This window comes from Hydractinia symbiolongicarpus, chromosome 1 (genome assembly GCF_029227915.1).
Source record: "Hydractinia symbiolongicarpus strain clone_291-10 chromosome 1, HSymV2.1, whole genome shotgun sequence".
NCBI lineage: Eukaryota > Metazoa > Cnidaria > Hydrozoa > Anthoathecata > Hydractiniidae > Hydractinia > Hydractinia symbiolongicarpus.
The window spans coordinates 22,852,541-22,871,483 of NC_079875.1; the positions used below are offsets into that span (position 1 = coordinate 22,852,541).

Sequence of the window (18,943 nt, forward strand, 5' to 3'; positions counted from 1 at the left end):
TGGATGGATGGATGGATGGATGGATGGATGGATGGATGGATGGATGGATGGATGGATGGATGGATGGATGGATGGATGGATGGATGGATGGATGGATGGATGGATGGATGGATGGATGGATGGATGGATGGATGGATGGATGGATGGATGGATGGATGGATGGATGGATGGATGGATGGATGGATGGATGGATGGATGGATGGATGGATGGATGGATGGATGGATGGATGGATGGATGGATGGATGGATGGATGGATGGATGGATGGATGGATGGATGGATGGATGGATGGAGCCAGCAACAGAAAACTGTTATCCTGCTTTGTGTAATATTTTCATGGCTGTGGTCACCCAGCTCCTGTTCTTATGGGGAAAAGGGGCTACTTCTATCAGAAAAAAAAGATATATATTCGCACAGGATTTTTTTTTATTTTTGCAAAAATGTTGTCGAAACGTGACAAAAGTTTATTGTTACTTACACCAAACAGTCAGGGTTAACTGATGATTAGCCTGTAACAGAATATATAGTTAGCCGATGCAGGATTATTAGACGCTATTCTTAGTATAATTAGCCGTTAAAAGCTTCTTTGTATTCTTTACAGCTAGCTAACTGTATCTTTTCCATGTTTTTTCTTCAAATTGGAATAGTGTTGTTGTTTGATAATACGACATACTGCTATGCAGTAAAATTAACTTTTTTGCACAACGGTTTCTTGTTTCTTTTTTTGGTTTTAATTGAAGCACAACTTTATGTGGGTCTATATAAGTATAAATGGCTATGGGAAAATTGATAACCAAGAAAAGTGTGGAAATTTAAGTAAAAAAAAAATTCTATTGGATAAGTAGTTGTATGAGCGGCTAATTATACTGTATGTACTGTATATACAGTGGACTCTCTATTCCTTGAATCCCTATAACTGGAATCTCTCCTTAACCCGAACGTTTTTTTTGTTTTCTATAACTCCAGTGTCGCAACATGCTTCCAAAACTTTATATGACACAAGTCATTTTTGCATTGTTTTGGCTCTGTAAACGTAAATAAAGTATTAACTGATTTAATTGTTTCATATCTTACATGTGTGAGGGGTCTTAAATGATTCAAATGTCATTCAAACAAAACTTACACATGATTCTTTGGTATATATATATTCCAAAATAATAGTTAAAACTTTAACTGGATAATTTTAAAACTGATCAGAAAAAAGTCTTGTTATGTATAAACTGGACGATTCGAATATAATAACTTCCTTTAATATATGTGAGGCTAGCCATAAAAAATATACAGATCATCTATTTATCTATGCAGAATAAACATTGGACTCTCTATGACTCGAATAGCCGTTCAATTTATGAGAGATTTGGGTAATAGAGTGTGGGGAGTTTTTCCCAGTTTTTGTATAAATTTTGTATAAATGGCTAATTAAGCATGATTTTTCTCCCTTTTCTGCTTTACGTTTTGTCCCAGCAACAGACGCCATGATTGTAAAACTTTAATACTTCATATAGCTATATAAAATTTTTATTTTTTATTTATTGAGTTGTATTTTAACATTTCAAGTTAGTTACAATAATAATTGAGAATACTCAATGATTTATTTACCCCATAATTCTCTGTTTTCTAGGTCAAGTTCAAATTTTAAAATTTTTAGGCTAATGGCGGAAATCTTCAAGCCCCTGGGCTTCTTGTTGTAATTAAATTTATTGTGTTGTGAATAAAAAGTACAACTAAATTCGTTGTTTGTTTCATAGATGTCTATTTCATTATTTTTTTATTATTTCCGACTTTTAAATGAAATAAGCAGCCGTGATGAAGGGACACATTTTAAACCCTCTTTTAGATCAATTTATCTCGTGAAGTATTCATGATTTAGAAATTTATTTTGTTTGATCTTTCAAACATTTATACAGTGTATAATTTAGCGCCTGTAGTATTGAATTTTTCCTCAGTATTTGCAAGTTTAAACAATAACATTTCCTTTGTCTACAAGTTGCGCACCAATTTAGTACTATTCCCGATGCTTGTTCGTTTGTAAAATATGAGTTTGTGCTAGTTTTTTTTAAGAGAGTTGGGTGTAAATTTACTTCATAGTTAGAGCTGGTTATCTAAAACTAAAGAGACAGCAAACCGACCTGGTTTTCCAAACCGTTTGGAAGACTGTTTCCAATCAGTAATACGCATGTTCTGGTCATGATGAGACTCAATCTATCGTGCGAGGTAAACAAATTAGGATAAAGAATTATAGCTGCTTTTGTTCCTTTTTTACCGCGCGGTTGTTTTTGAATAAATGTTTGGTTTCCATTTAAAAGTTTCAAATTTTCAGATTTTTGTGTCTCAGAAGTTTGTTTTGTTTACGTTTATGTGAGGTTGGTTTATAACTTGAAATTTCGTCCCGGTTTAACAAAACACAGTAAATATTCCTGTACCGAACACAAAATTTCATTGTTAAGATGAATAAGAGCCTAGTTCTTAAAAACATTAAGGCTGAGGTCACATTACAAAGTGCCCAGCTTGAGTTTCCGACATAGATTATTAGAACAAAACAATGTGGAATTACTAAGAAAAAACTACTTGACAATTTTTTTATTTCTTTGTACTATCATACATGAATGAACTTCGACACTATGTTTCATTCCCTAAATCATCCGCATACTCCGACTCTGCATACAAAATCACTAATATTGTATTTAAATTTGACAAGGTAAATTACGAAGGTCATGCAAGTGCCGTGGTATCACAGTACAGTCGTTTAGGAATGCGCTTCGAGAGAGCGGTGCGTTGCATAAAGAAAGAAGACACAAGCTATAACCTGCAGATCGATACCCATGCCGAGAGCTTGAAACGTGTCCTCTTGCTGTTCTTAGAAACTTCAAAGTGTTTTTTGCAATAAAAATTATGCACTATTTGTGAATTTTAGATCCGTGCTCGACAACAGCGGTAGATGCAGACACCTACAGATACTTAGTGATGGGATAACCCTTCTGATCACCAAGAAGGCAGATGGCACCAGAAATATACGGTGTTTCGTTTACCTGTTCAGTGACGCTCAATTAAACATGCAACGTGGTAGGTTCCAAAGTCTGGAGTTCTGAGTCAGGTCGGGTAAAAATTAATGCCACAGCTTAAGCTTGGTATCGTAAAAAAAGTTCACAGCCATCTTCACCAGACTTACAGGTTGTGGTAAAACGCAGTGCGTACTAGATCTACTTGAAGGTGAGTACAAGCGACACTTCTACAATATCATCAATTTTTGCCCCACCATGAGATGGAACACTACATACCTTAAAGGAAGGTTCAGCTTTTATAATGGGTACATAAATTATCAAATCTATTTGCTGGAGAAAAGACGCTCTTCATGATAGACGATTGCATAGGAGATGAACGCCTAAATAAGCGGAAACAACCCCTACTTGAACTAGCCATATCCGGTAGACATCGAAAACATAGAAATACTTACACTGCTCTACCTAAGAACATTCGAGGACAGAAAAAAACAACTTTTAAAGCTATACCCTTGCGAAAGACAGGACATGAAGCGCATTGATAAATGGACTAATGTAATTAGCAAGTGGAAGCATCAAGACTCAACTAAAGTAGTCAAAACATGCCTGTGTCTATTTGAACAAGCTATAGGATTCTGGAGTGACTGGTAAAACTTTAGTTGGGTCCTGAAGGTATAAAAAAACTGACTTCTTCTCCACTTGCGAAAGCTGACGCTTTCTTTGTGAAGCCATGTAGCGGGACCTGCAATGCCGCACGTAAGCTTTGTACCTGCTAGAATGAAGGCCTTCTAAGACGTGGGAGATCACTCACGTATTGAGTTAAATGTGCAGACGTGGCGCACCTTATTCTTTCAAGAGCCGAAATATGCTAACCGTCACGATGTTGTCCGTATCATTTGATTTTTGTTGTCGTTGTTGTTTATGCGCGTTGAAACAAAAAGGTTTTTGAATTAACTGTAAGAATCTCACACAGAGTCTTTGATTTACCATATCCGTGATGTTCTCAGTGCTTTAGGCTAAACTAACTTGCTCTTGATACTCTATAGTATGTAGCCATAGTGTGCTTAAACATAATCAGTTTGGGATGATCCAAAATTACCTCCCCTGGATACACAGGCTTCGATTCTTAATCTCTGTCTTACTCTTCTTTACGCCTATTAGGTTCTTACTTAAACGGGCACCACCCTAAAAATTTGGCTTCGTCACCAACTTAAGGTACTTCTCTTGGCTTGTCACAAGCTTCATGCCGGGATGACGGCGAATGTTTTCCATTGTCTTGCCGTACACTAAGCAGCTCAGTTAATCTTGAAAATGTGTCTCTCAAACTCGTTTTTAGCCGCAGTTCTCAACCTTCATTCAGATCTATATGCGGATTGAGCCAATGACTCTGAATAAACCGGATGATTTTACATATCTCTTTCAGTATAAGGCCGTGGTTTATAGCCTTATAAAGTTCTCTGATATGTACTACGTACCTACACTTGTCCTTAAAGTTTGGTACGAGCTTCCCCACCTTGCCGATGATCATGCGCTTCGGCAGAAACGATAACTCGTTGTGTCTATCACACAGCGTCTAGGGATAGTCTACATAAACATTCACTAGGTACCCGTTCTTTTATTTTTAATTAACTTTGCAATTTGCTTTGATGAAATTTTTCTGTCTTACATTTCATTTAAAACCATGTGTCGATAGATCTTGAACCATCGCCCACCCGTAGAGGTTGTTGAAGTCAAGGTACTGCAGGTACTAGGATTCTTTGTTCGCATTATACTGCTCACCCATGTTCTTGTTGGTGGCCTTGGTATAACAACGCACCGCTGGAGGGATACTTCCTCAAATACCTTTCTCAAACATGAGGAGAATGTCGGTGTCTGTTAGAAGCTCTAGTCAGACATGCCGAAAATTCTCAAAGACATCTGCCATTAGCAGCACGTCAGCAGCAATGTGTGGCAGCACCCTAGGTTCTTATCATCCATTCTATTTCACACATGCTGAGCGTGCTCGTAGTCATTATCAAAGCTTCCGGACATGTTCAGCTTGCTATAGAATATCTCCTTCGTTGGCACTCGGTATCCACGAAGGGTAAGCCATCCATTTGCTCATCAATTTATATGTGTTCTTTCTGGTAAAGAAAGCACCGTTTGTCGCTCAGGTTGCTTGATACCTTGTCTAGGCTCGATGTTAAAACCCACAGCTTGCGATGAACCTGAGCTCCATCTTCTTGTACACTTGCTCCACTTGATTTTTTGGTAAGCCCTGCTAACGGTACTTTGACTTTAACGTTAAAGCCTTAAATGGCTTTTGTGCTATAGTTTTCTTGAAGCTCTTGGATAAAAAGATGCACCTCGTTCTTGCCTAAATTGTAGAAGATGATAGAAATATACTTCGGGGTCTTATACTTCATGTTGCAGTTGTTATGTGCTGAACCTTGACAGATCCCCGTGTAGTGACAGTGATTTCGTACCTTGCGGTTGTTTGCAGGATCGCCGAAGGGACTCATGCAAATTAACATTCTGTCGCCACGCTGTACTCCCTCTTGAGCACATCTGTGAGTTCTGTCATTACTTGCTTACATTCTGTCGCCTCGCTGTACTCCCTCTTGAGCACATCTGTGAGTTCCGTCATTACTTGCTTCGGGAGCGTATCGTACAACCGCCACACCTTGTCCTCCAGTTGGTCTTTACCATGTTAAATCTTTAATGGATCAGGCACATTATCATAAGGGAATTTTCTGTACGTGCACCAACCAGATGGCATGTGCGTGTTCAGTTTCCTTGTCTTGTTTTTTTTAGTATCTTCAACAAGGATGCGCAGAGTCCCAAAGTTTGCGTAGATAGCAAACAGTACCTTGGCCATCATGATATTTCAACCATTTTTCACTATTCTTTGGCATGATGGCCTCGTAGTGCTTATCTCTTGGCTCAGCAATGTTGGCACTCAGCAATGTTGGTATACTATTGATGCCTGGTGTAGTGCGTTTTTTTACCGTCTGTAATAAGCAGTAGGTTCACCTATTTGCTACGTGTGATGCTGAAGTCCAGTGATGTTCAGTACGTTCACCGCAATGGTTTTCGTGAACTTGGATATGCGGCTACTGTTATCGGGAACGCTATGCCCTGCCAGTTGTAACCATCTACAAACCCACGTAGCTTTGTGATGCGTTTTGAATGTCTGCCAATCTCCTTATGGTGCATGGATGCTATGACACTTCATTGGCAGCACTCTTCATCTTTATTCTTAGGCATGATGATGCCATTTTTGTATTAATCCATGGAGGCAACTCGATGTATGAAGAACCTCTTGTGAGCTGTAGCTTATGGAAGTCTACATCCGTGTGACTGATACGATATATAACAAAACCGCTATTCGGTAGTGCAGGGTGCTATACATGCTTCCTGATCGATGCGATCATGGTATCCAGCACATCATCTACGTTACTACCTTGGAAAATTTCTGGTTGCTGTTTAATGGCTTGTCGTCCCAAATGTATTCACCATTCGGATCCTCTGGACCAAGCTGAATTAATAGCTTGGTTTTCTTTTTACACATGGTTCACCTTGACATCTGGACCATCTTACCTTAGCAAACCCTTTTTTCACTTGTTGTTTGATCAATGTTTTTTGCGTTGGGTCTTACAATGGTATTATACCCATCAACTTTGCTATACCAGGCTTCAGAAGGTTTTGTGTAGTGCGTACGTATGTTCTCGAGGTGTGAGATCATCGTCTTCCTAAAAGCTCCCACTTCTTCAGCAAATATACGTCTAAAGCCATCCACCTCCTCCTCTGCTTCTTTTTTAACTTTGCCATGGAGCGTGAGCCTTGTTGAGCGATATTTGCTTTGTTGTACAGGACCATGACTCTGCTCCTGTAGCTATTGTAGACACCTTTTTGTCGCTTCTTTATAAGTTTCAGCACAGCCTTGATCAGCCAGTCATGCTATACTCGCATTTTGCTTTTCACCACTGGTCGACTCTGTGCCATCTCCTGTTGCTCAAACATCCATAGCCTTGGGTGTAAGCAATATCTTCCTTGGTCCTGTTGATCTTGGCGATCTCCGAGGTGCCTTCAAGAGAGAGAGTTAGATCAGCTTTGCCTAGTCTATGAAAGGCAGTCATGCCACGATTCTTGGCAATCTCCTTTAATTCTCGAAATACCTTTCTTGATGCTTCTGATAAACAGGTACGAACAGCCTTGCGTAGTCTATGAAAGGTTGTCATGCTACGGCTCTTGAAAATCATTCATAATTCGCTAAAGGTTCTCGGGTACATCTTTATTATGGATTTTTGCATTGAATTTTTTATATTCGTAAACGAAATCTAAGACATTAATTATAAATTCTCGAACCTCCAACTACAAAAAAACTGTCGTGGCTTGAGTATGGAGATTTCAATTTCTCCACTTAAGTAAAGTAGCGGAAAAAAGAAATCTGGGACAAAGTGCCGTTACAAACTGGCTTCGGACGAAATCATCATTTTTTTACTGCGTTCAGCAATACTCTGTATTCAAGGATCAAGAAATACAAAACGGAGGTTAATAAAAGTAGATGTTGATTTTCTCGAGATTTCAAATGAAATGAGCCGACTTGTCAACTTAGAGATTTTCTACGTTCTTTATGTTTCAATATATTGAAACTCGATTATACTACGCACAATCGTCTGTACTATATCAGTCTGAGAAACGGAGAACTTTGTTTTGCTGTTTAGCTTACGCTTTTCCGGCTGTGCTGCATTGTGATCATGTGACTTTGCGTAAGCTTACGCTGATTTCAACAATTTTGATAATTTATGATAATTTATGATAATTTATGATAACTTATGATAATTTATGATAATTTATGATAATTTATGATAATTTATGATAATTTATGATAATTTATGGTAATGACGTCATAAGTTTTTTGAACGATAGCTGCGAAAGGCGTCTGAAGCGGATCTTTGATAGGTGTTGAAGGTACGTTTTTGAATAAAAAGAAGGGGCGTTGTGAACATCGACAAACAAGTAGTCTTCTGTAGGTGCGTCGCAGGGATTTTGATCACAGCTATGCAAAGATAATAGATAATGAAGATAGTTGGAGTTGGAGGTGTTGATAGTGAGGGATTCGCTTATGTTCACTAGTTTGCACAGAGGTGTCCCAGATATCACCTTTCTTTCTCTCTCTCTCTGAACGAAAATAACAACATTTGAATCTACCGCAAAATTCATACATAAACGTTCTTATAATATAATAAAACTACTCGGTCACCCGTGGAAAAAAACACCGGGTCGACCGTCCTTTATATATCACATTTCGCGCTTTCTTATACGACGTTTTTCTCGCGGACAGACAGACAAAATAAAGCTATTATTAAAGAAACTAGTCGGTAGCCCGTGGATAAATCCACAGGGTCGCCCGTCGCGTTCGCTCGTCCTTTAAATTTACGCGTCGCAAAAGTGGATAAAAAATATCGCATTTGATATTCGTGCGCATTTTAAACATTTCGTGTTTCCGTTACGGGACGCCGCTTTCGCAGACACACAGACAGACGACGGCTATTATTAAAGAGACTAGTCGTTAGCCCGTGGAAAATCCACGGGTTCGCCCGTCCTTTTTATACCGCGTTACGTGCTTCCCGGTATTGCGAAGCCAAGCTACCATTTTGCGTGACAGACAGACATTCAGATGTATACGGGCATTATAATATAGTCGTTAACCCGTGGAAAAATCCACGGAGTCGCCCGTCGCGTTCACTCGTCCTTTAAATTTACCTGTCGCAACAAAGTGGATAAAAATATATCGCCTTTGATATTCGTGCGCATTTTAAAAATTTCGTGTTTCCGTTACGGGACGCCGCTTACGAGTATTATAATATAGACCAGTCGTTGCCCGTGGAAAAATTCACGGGTTCGCCCGTCCTTTATATTTACCCGTCGCAACAAAGCGGATAAAAGTATATCGCATTTGATATTCGTGTTTCCGTAACATCATTTTGTAACTCAGCGGGGGGTCCGCGCAGAGACAGACAGACGACGGGTATTATTAAAGAGACATAGAACGTGTAATAATAGTTTTTCAGCCACTTTAGATACTTCGTGATTCTAGAATCATCCTCGTCCCCAGGCATCTTCTATCTTTTTGAAATCAGGACGGCGGTACGCACATGAACTTCATTAAATTACAAATTTCGCGAAAAATGGTACCGGGAAAATTTCTACCTTTAAAGTAGAACACGTTTAATAACATATTTATTTTTTCTTGCATTAAGAACAAACAAGGTCAGTATTCTTCATTTGTTTTCACGTTTTTACGCGTCTTATTGTTTCCTTCTGGCTATCACTCAAACAGACCTGATTGCAATCTGTCGTCATCTATTTAAGAGAGAGGATCAAGATGGCGCAGCAGCTGTTGGTGAACGAAACTAAAAAGCTCAATTTCTCAATGTAAAATGATTTTTGGGTATTTGTTTTCAAGAGAAGTAAATACCCTATACAAGAAATATTCAAACAGTTGTGTTTAGACGTCGACATAAGCTACGCAGGGTTATGCAAACTGAAAATAAACAAGTCTGTTCTTTTTGTGCAAGAAGCCGAGCTGGTTTGATTATATGATAAAGGAAAACAAAGCATTGGTTGGGACAAGGTAGATTTGATAAGAAAATTGAAGTAAGGTTGCTTCATAATATCTTTGTAAGTACCTTACGGATTATCTCGTTGAGAGAAATTTTCGCCAACAATCTTTTCCATACTTGGCAAATTCGCATATACAAAAATTTCGGTGATTCACAGAATTAAACAAAAGATATAAGTATCAAAAGAATTCTTCGCAGCTGAATTTTAAAAAGTCTGGGGCCAAAAGAGTATTTTAAATACTTTGCCGGATACTGAATTTTATATTTTCGTTGGAATTATTTTCGCGAAGTTTGTATAATTTCCCGTTATAGGGTTCCCTTCTAATCTTGTGCATCCAATTTTTTAACCTCGTCGCCGGGGTCTTGTGCTCTGGGAACGAAGTGCCGATTATTCTCAATTTGTTTAAATTTTAACTTTTTAATCAGTCGTATTAATCATGAAGATATTTTGCATTGTCTTCTGTTCAAAGATTAATGTAGTCCCCAGGTGTTGTTTGTCAAATATATATTGTCGAATATAATAAACCTCGTCCTGGGAACGAGGTTGTATAAAGATAAATATTATATTTAAGACCAATCTGTCTTATGCAACCAAGTACCAATCAACGGATTAAAAATTTCAGATAAATGAAAAACCTTTTAGGCTTGGCTAATATTCTCACGTCATTACCTGTCTTAAGGCCGGTTTCCATACAGCTACATTGTGCGCCCAGTCGTAAAATGCGCCGCGACTTTTATCACATACACCGAACCATTTCCATTTAGCGATTTTTGCTCACGTGTTTTTTGCAAAACATGGCTGATGTAAACAGACGATATTTGTTGCTGCAAAATTTGAGAGTAGTCCTAGCAATATTTTTATGGCGTAGAAATAAACAACGTTGTAAAATACGTAAGAAAAACATGTGGATGAGACGACTTTCCATAGAAAGAAGAATCAAAGGACTATACAACGTTTTACTTATGAATTTAATGTCGTCAGATCACGAGTAGTCTTTTTAAGTTTGTTTACAATGTTGTTTCTTTGTGCCTCCACAGACTCATTAATGTTATTTTGTTTTTCATCTACTTCACTTGATCGATATATATTCTGATTCTCTACATTTATTTGGTTTTGACAAAAATTTAACACAGAAACGAGATGTTGCTAGCCATATTGAAATGATCTAATCAAAAATTCTTTCGTAATTCATGCAGATTGCTACCTTTTGATTGGCTGTTAAGCTGAAGCGCAAAATGTAGCTCGCAAAAAGTAGAGCCTGTACAACTTTTTTTAAATCGCCCCAGCGCATGCAAAAGCGCAAGGTCAGCGGCATTATTCTGATAATGCGCATGCGTAGATCAAAAGTCACGGCGCTTTTACGACTGGGCGCAAAATGCAGTTGTATGGAAACCGGCCTTTAGTGCGCCTGCATTGTACTTATTTTGAGGTGTTTAGCTTATTAACTGAAAAACACGGCAAGCCTGCTAGGGATAAACGAAGCCTGTTTACATTTGTCTAAATAATTTAAAACGACACATTTTTAAAAAGTTTCGCAGCACGATATTTTTGTACATGCAATAAGTTTCTTTCCAGTTGGTGACTTTGCCGCCCTGTTATCTCATAAAACTAAATTACATTAGTCGAAATTCCTGCTCTCCTTCGCGTTGTTACTTTTTTGTTATATCAGATCAAATACAATACATACAATAAATGGAAAAGATCATCAACAAAGGAGCTTAAAAATAACTTTTTATATCATGAAAAATATTTTCTGACATTCTAAAGAAGGAAAGTGAAAAATTAGGTTTTTAAACAAAATTAAACTCTCTATGTCGAAGATTTGGAGCAAGCACATCTGATCTTATCTTCGTTCTGACATGAATTTATTTTGATTTACTTTTTGGAATGAGTCGCCCTAGTAAATACTTTGCAAGCCTTAAAAATATTAACTAAATGAGAGTATTATAGAAGTTGTTAAAAAGGTTTTTAATAATGAAGAATTACAACGGATGATATTACCGGTATTGGTGGATTTGTTCTGCTCTTATTCTCTGTTCATTCTACACCCTGTACCTTGTTATTACTTTCGTTTTTATGTGTTAAACGTCTGCACCCAACCACGTCCCCAGGGTCTTGTAGCTCCTGAGCCATTATTACAGAGTGGCAAAAAATTTTCGCCGCTATATACTTCATCAACAAGGCAAAATGTCCCGGAAACAAGGTTGGTGTGCACCTAATTGTAATTCTTTTAAGTGTGGTTTAAAGTTAAGCGAGACCACAAAAGTCTGAAGGAAATGGTCTTACTTAGCAATTTCAGGTTAAAATCGAGTACGTATCCATTAAAAGCGAAAACAATAGTTTTATTTTGTGAAACCAAACTAGGCTATGATTGTCGGTTTATTAATTATAGCACATTGAGATGAAAATTACTGAGAGTGTTTATAGGGCAACCCTGCTTATGCAAATACTTCTTTTGTTTTGCTGGATAGACCCTTCTTCCACCGATAGCCATTAGAGGTCGCAAATTAGAAAACAATCTTTTTATGCATGGATAGAATTAAAAAAAACCCTTTTAAACAACAGAAGTTTTTTAAGTAGAGATATTTTCTAGGGCTTCGCTATTATTTTTTGTAAACTTTCCTGTAATAATTAAATATGCAGTGGAGACCTGAAATACTTACTAGGAAGTTGATAGAAACATTGTCATGAAAAAGGAGAACAACAGAAGGTTTCCTGCTCTATCAACCGGACCAAAAAAGAAGAGCAAGAAGGTATTTTGACAGTTTGGCAGCGGATCTTAATTACCGAGTTGTAAGTTTCTTCGCAAATATGATTTTATAAGATATGAGGAGAAAACCTCTGTGATTAAATACATCCCTAGTGCTTATAAAAGAAAAGTGTATAATTTTCCTTTACCCGTAATCCATTAAAATCTGCCACGTCATGCTGAAATCAAATACACTAAAATCAAAATGTAGCTATTATAGAATGATATGATCTTTTTAATGCGGAGATGCTGTAGTGGTAGCGCATTTGGCTTGTAATCACAAGGTTTCAGGTTCGAGTCCCCCTCCTGCGTACTTTAAATGTACTGTTGTCAGCCCATTTGGTGCTGTCTATTGACAGGTCTTGTGTGGCAGGCAAGCAAATTAGAGCAATGCTATAGTATCCTGGCGGTAATGTAACATAAATACAGTCGGAAAGGAGGAAAAGCCGGCTATTAGGATGGTATCCCCAAGGACTTTAAAACTTCCCGTTACTTTCTTCCTCACTTGTCAATTTTCTTTCTAAAAACTAACCACTTCTCACTTAATCCCCTGAAATTTCACAAGACATAAGTTTGTTCTTAAAATAACCAACCCTTTTGCTAGAACACCCAAAGTTTTATCGCCAAAATTCGACTGAAGCGATTGAAGAATAATTTTCTTACACAATAAAAGACCTAGTTTGTCGTTTAGGTGCAAAAATGAGAAAAAAATCACGAAGTAGGAAAACAAGTCAGCAAGGGAATTCAAGTTCCGAAGAAAAAGAATTATTGTTGAAAGAAGACAAGGATGTCGAAGTCAATAGCAAAAAAGTTGTTTTGAGACGAATGGAGAGCAAAATATCAACTGCAGCACCACTCGCTAGTGAAACAGAATTTGAAGATGTGCCTGTATTGACGATATGTCCCTTCTGTCAGCAGAAAGTCGTGACAAAAACCCACTTTGATAAAAAGAAAACGATCTGGTAAATACGTCTTTTTTTTAGCAGAGAAAAGATATACATTGGAACATCCTTAAAACGGACATCTTTTGAATGACGATAATTTTCTCAGGGAAGAATTAAATCACGATAACACTTTTACCACAAAATCTTTACCTAAGGAGGGAGTACTTCTCTATAACGTGCTAAAGGTCGCAATTTATATTACCCTTTGTGACGTCTTTAAGGCGGTGATACACGATTTAATTAATATAATTCGATTTGTCAAATTTGAGTCGTGTATCAACGCCTTTCTATCGGACACGCCTAAAAATAGGACATATATTGTGACAAGTTTGTCGATATTTTTACTAATTTTTGATATTCTACCGAATGTTGAATTTGTATTCGCTAATATTTTAAAACTTTTGTGAAAGTTTTGCTTTTTTATGTAAAAAAACATCTTTAGGTTCTTTTTGACACACTACTGTTGACTTCACTATAGTTTAACACCTCGGAGCAGGTTTTTTAAGCATTATAAACCAAATTTAGAAGAACCCCTATGAGGCGGTCACCTCTCTAAAGTGACAGTTTTTAAGGAGATAATGGTGTCCGCTATATAAAGGTTTCAGGTTTTCGCCGTATACTCATTTTAAACATTTAGTTCAGATCAACCTTTGACCCCTGTTTAAAAAATAAATGTCTGCTTTAGAAAGATTCCACTGTAGTATTAATTGAGTTAATTAACTTATCTCGAATAACTTACTTACTTACTTACTAACGAATTTTAACAAAATGTTTTTAGTTCATATTTGAAACCTTTGAATAACTTCTAACAGAACGCCAGAGAATTTCACAGCTTTTACGAAAATACAACCAAAGTAAATATAACGAAGGGGCTTTTTTGCTGCTTTTGGTACGGTGGTATCTCTCAAACCTATCTGGTTACTTTCTTGGTTACTTTTTCAGCAGGAATTTTATATAAAAACATCAAAAGAACAAGTTCATAGAATTTAATAAGAAATTCAAGGGGTTTCAGATTAAAAATTTGATGTAAGCTATTTCTGGTACATAATGCAACTGTTAGCTGCAAGGACTTATAGTGAAGATTTCATGCTATGATGTAACTGCCGTGGTTTTTACAACGGCTGCCTATGGATAATTTTGAAACAAAAAGGTAGCTACATCACTCGTTATTGCACAACCTAGTCTCATTTTTTGTGCCTTTTTTGACACTGGAGGCCGGCTGTTAAGTAAGCACTAGCGACTTTGACATCAGGAAACAAACTTGGCGGACGAGGATGGTTAGTGCAACGAAAACTCTTACTAATTTCAGCATATTGGTTATTTTGATATTTTAGTTTTTGTTGCTGTGTTTGTCACCCAACACTAACTTACATCTTCAAAGACGTCATTCACTCGTGTCCGAAATGTAACAACGATGTAGCCCGATATAATCGGTTTCTCTTTTGTTTTCGTCGAAAAAAAACTCCTAAAGCGGCTAAAAGTAAAGACAGTTCGAATCCGTTAAATCTAGCTGAATTGCGCAGGGAAGAATCAAATTCTGCTTCGTCAAACGGTCACTCTGCAAGTCAATACGTCACAACAGACTTCGACTGTCTCAATTGTGACGTCATACTGAAAAGTGGAGGAACCGAAAAAGAAGAATCCGGAAGCAGTCAAAAGGAGCTAAAGCAAGTTATGTCGCATGAGAATGCTGTATCACAAAATAAACGTACGGAGGATGAGAAAACAGAAGTTATGGCGTCACCCTTAATGAACATTGGCCATGGTTTGACGCAACATAATGCAAAGAAGAAACAAAGAAATAAAAAAAGTTTTAAAAAATAAATAAAGAGCGATTAAAAACTCATATACAGTCAGGAGTGAAATATATTACAGTTACCACATATCGAGCGGTAACTGTACTTATTTTCTTCGTGTAAAACATTGCATAGCAAATAATAAATTTCCATGCGTTTAATTTTTGGTGCAATCTGCAAGGGACTAATCACCAAATACTGGTTCTAACCCTATCAAAGACGGGCCCTTTAGAGGCTCCTCCATTCGGCAGCCTCTTTATATCTCTCTATATATAACGCAAAGGGCTGCAATGAAATTTTCTCCATGCACACAACCCCAATATGATAAATAAAATTTGACAAAAAAATGTTTTAGTGACGTCATTTTATGATCATGGGGTTTTTTCAACTAATGTTTTCTAACATTTTCCAGGTCGTTCGAGGACAAAAAAATGAAAAAAGCATGTTTGAACAACTCTTTTCACATTCCACAACAGACTAATTTTTACCATTTCAGTTTTTCTTAAATCGTGGTTTGAGAAAAAAAGAAGTCCTAAAATTACTCTGTGACGTCAATATTTACAGAAGAATGTCGATCGTTCCATAAAAATGCTTTCAAGTACGAAACACAATTGTTACGGAAAATTCTTTAAAACGTAGAAAATTGCTTATTCAAAAAAATAATCTATAGATCCTAATGTGCATTATTCTATATATTTCTTCCCACAATAAGTTCTCCGCAAGTGGATTATGTTCAAGAATACCCTGTTTTGTTTCAAGCTTTCATGCAAGGTAAATATCTCCAAATGTTTTCGCAAATTCACTTTTTTTAACTCAATTGTTCTAATATTCTAGTACTACAGAGATACGCATTATTTTATCACTGATCAACAAAGTCCGATGTGGTGTTTATGTACGCTGTTCTTAAGCACTTTAGGCACTTTAATCAAATCCAAAATGTAGAATGTAGATGTGGGTCCTGGTTTTAAACATGACTTTTCCTATTCGGTCCGGGGTGTTTCGAACATATTAAGATTAAGGGGAAGGGGGGCGCCCCTCTGCAACTTTTGTTACGCTTCATGGTGAAATATATTTCATGAAAGGAAAAAAAATGGCAGTAATAAATTTTTGCCTATGTCAAGAATTCTTGTGACGTCATCAAAAGCTTGAAATTTGCCGAAATAACCAGTTTGAAAAAACCAGTCATTACTTTTGCTCTAGAACGAACTTTAACATCCTGTTTGATGTTTTTGAAAGCCAAATTAAAGTTATTTAATTTAACATATTTCCGATTACTGCATAGATCATCGCAGGAAATCATAAAATTTACTCAAAGTTAATTTACGCGAATGCATATAACAACTTAATAAAAAGAATTTAATTAACGCGATTTAGCTCAACTGACTCAACAAAAAGATACCGCAAATCAGGAAATCAGTTTGTCTTTATTTTGAAGCTGATTTTATTGACAACCAGTTTCTCTTGTTTTCCAAAAGGTTTACAATAATGGCTGCAAAGCAATCTGCCTTAATCACTTTTTTCGTCAAACAGAAGGAGAACAAAGTATGGATATTCAACCTCATTCCCAAAGTCTTGTGGCCCCTGAGCCTTTATTACGTTGAAATTCAATAAAAAGGCATAATGCCCGGGCAACGAGGTTGCTTTGTATTGCATTTGCTAGAAAAATATAATTTTATACTATAATTACAGGTTATAAATTAATTATTAACTTTTGTAACGTCATGGATATTTAGTTACACTTTAATAGGGGAATCAAAAACATACACTCCATAGTACAACCTCGTCCACAGAGTTTTTTGACTTTTTAACATCGGAGCCGTCAAGTAGCGCTAGCGGCTTTAACATCAGGCAAAAAACCCTGGGGACAAAGATGTCCATAATAAACACGGACGAGTTTGACGAGTTTCTATTTGCAAACTTCTGTTTTAATCACACTTGTCACTCAACCTCGTCCCCAGGGTCTTGTGGCCCCTAACCCGTATTACTTTATCAACAAGGCAAAATGCCCTGGAAACGAGGTTGGCTTGTCATTGTACAAAACTCACATGACTTTTGAACAAGAAAGATCTCGAAACAGTGTTTACTCGCTTCAGGTTGGCTGTTGTTTCGCAATTGTTTTGTTGTTTTTTTTTTGAAGTTTTTGAAGTTTTATGATGTTGCTGATAAAAAGATCATTCTTGACAAATATAGATATTGCGTCGAAAAAGCGTAAAAAGAATTGAAAGCTTCAACGAGTGAACACATCTAAAGTTTCTTCAGTGACGTTTTACTTATTGTACGATTAGCAAGTAGACGAACCCCATTTGCAAATCCAACCCTGTATAGAGAAACACATAATTTTCCAAAAATATATAGAATGAAGTTGGCTTGGCTTGGTGGGGGTGTAATTTCGAAATAAATAAATCAAACATTATGTTTCAAATGTATACCAACCTCGTGCACAGATCTTATTAGAATTCTTCTTTCACTCCAACCTCGTTGGAAGTTAAAAGTTAAACAATAAGCCCTAGGGGCTCTAAGAATTTCCGCTTGCTACTAAAATATTTGATGACAACCCGCTAATTCGTTGTGTTATCGTCCCAAACATTCGAAGAGGTTTGGTGCATGAAGCTCTGAAGATAAAGCACACAAGATATCTTACAACAAACGCAAACAAAAAGAAACGTGTCATAATATACTCACATTTTAAAAGAAATTGCTAACAAAAAATACAGCCTATCATTCATGGTTGAAAGTCTTGCGATTGAAACGTTTATGGTCTTAAACGGCATTTAATTGACAAAAAATCAAAATTTTGATGTCACCATTATGTTCAGCATACTTTTTTTGTTAACTTTGCCAATTTTTGTTGAAAATGAAGTAGTTTTAATTTTTGGACAAATTTTGGCCTAAAATGACATTTAGGTGACAAAAATCAAAATTTTGATGTCACCATTATGTTTAGCATACTTTATTTGTTAACTGTGCCAAATTTTGTTGAAAATAAAGTAGTTTTAATTTTTGAACCAATTTTAGCCTAAAATGACATTTAGGTGACAAAAATTCAAATTATAATGTCACCATTATGTTCAGCATACTTTTCTTGTTAACTGTGCGTGTGCCAAATTTTGTCGAAAACAAATACCATTTTTGGCCTGAAACGCCATTTAGATGACTTCCCAGTACTGAGGGATTTTGGGTACGAAGTTTAAATCTGTGACGTTGCAATTGACCATTTGGGACAGGGTTAGTTAGTTAGTCAGTTAGGAGTTGGAAACTAACACTATCCTCCTCTCAGAGGAACGTGAAATACTAGGGTCGATTTTTTCTCAAAAAATGCCCCAAAAGAAAAAAACGACGGTTTTAAAGAATTTCCTACGCCTTCGGGCGCGGAAATTCAATAATTGTCTGTTTTACCTCCCCAACACGTGGAAAGTATAAAGAATTGGTGTAAACACTCTTTTGTAACTTTATTTTTGCCCTCCTTGCCACCCTTGTCTCAAGTTTTTGTGCCTAAAAGAGAAGACGGCGAAGAGGCTTTTTGTTAAATAAATCTGAAATTAATCAAATCAAAAAAAAGTTTCAAGACTGGGAGTTTGAGTTAATCAACAAAAAAAAACCTAGGCGCAGGTTGAATTTTGTGGGATTTGAAGTCTTGTGTTTTCAGCTTTTTATTTCGCGCGCGAAATAAAAAGGAGGCCCTGGGGAAACGAGGTAATTGTTATTATTTAATTATTGCAATCTTCAATCGATAGAATTGAATGGGAGTGTAATAAAAAATTCCCCTATAGACTACCTTCTACTTTTAAGAAATTTATTTTTACTATTAAATAGAAAATTTGTCTTTCTTCGTGTTACGCCACGCCCC

At 36.8% G+C, this 18,943-nt stretch overlaps 2 protein-coding genes across 2 annotated transcripts in view; one reads left to right on the forward strand and one right to left on the reverse strand.

Annotated features, from left to right (window-relative positions):
* LOC130647013 (uncharacterized) overlaps positions 1 to 18,943 on the reverse strand; it is a 52,391-nt gene that overhangs the window by 27,494 nt on the left and 5,954 nt on the right. The window lies entirely within an intron of this gene.
* LOC130647066 (uncharacterized) lies at positions 11,651 to 15,257 on the forward strand. Its single transcript, XM_057452789.1, has 3 exons — positions 11,651 to 12,400; positions 13,048 to 13,318; positions 14,635 to 15,257. The coding sequence occupies exons 2-3, from the start codon at positions 13,056 to 13,058 to the stop codon at positions 15,122 to 15,124; spliced, it is 753 nt and encodes a 250-aa protein (XP_057308772.1). The 5' UTR covers positions 11,651 to 12,400; positions 13,048 to 13,055; the 3' UTR covers positions 15,125 to 15,257.

Coding starts and splice junctions, on each gene's coding strand:
- LOC130647066 (XM_057452789.1), top strand. CDS start 13,056: ATGAGAAAAAAATCACGAAGTAGGAAAACAAGTCAGCAAGGGAATTCA. Junction 13,319..14,634: donor GATAAAAAGAAAACGATCTG/GTAAATACGTCT, acceptor TTGATATTTTAG/TTTTTGTTGCTGTGTTTGTC.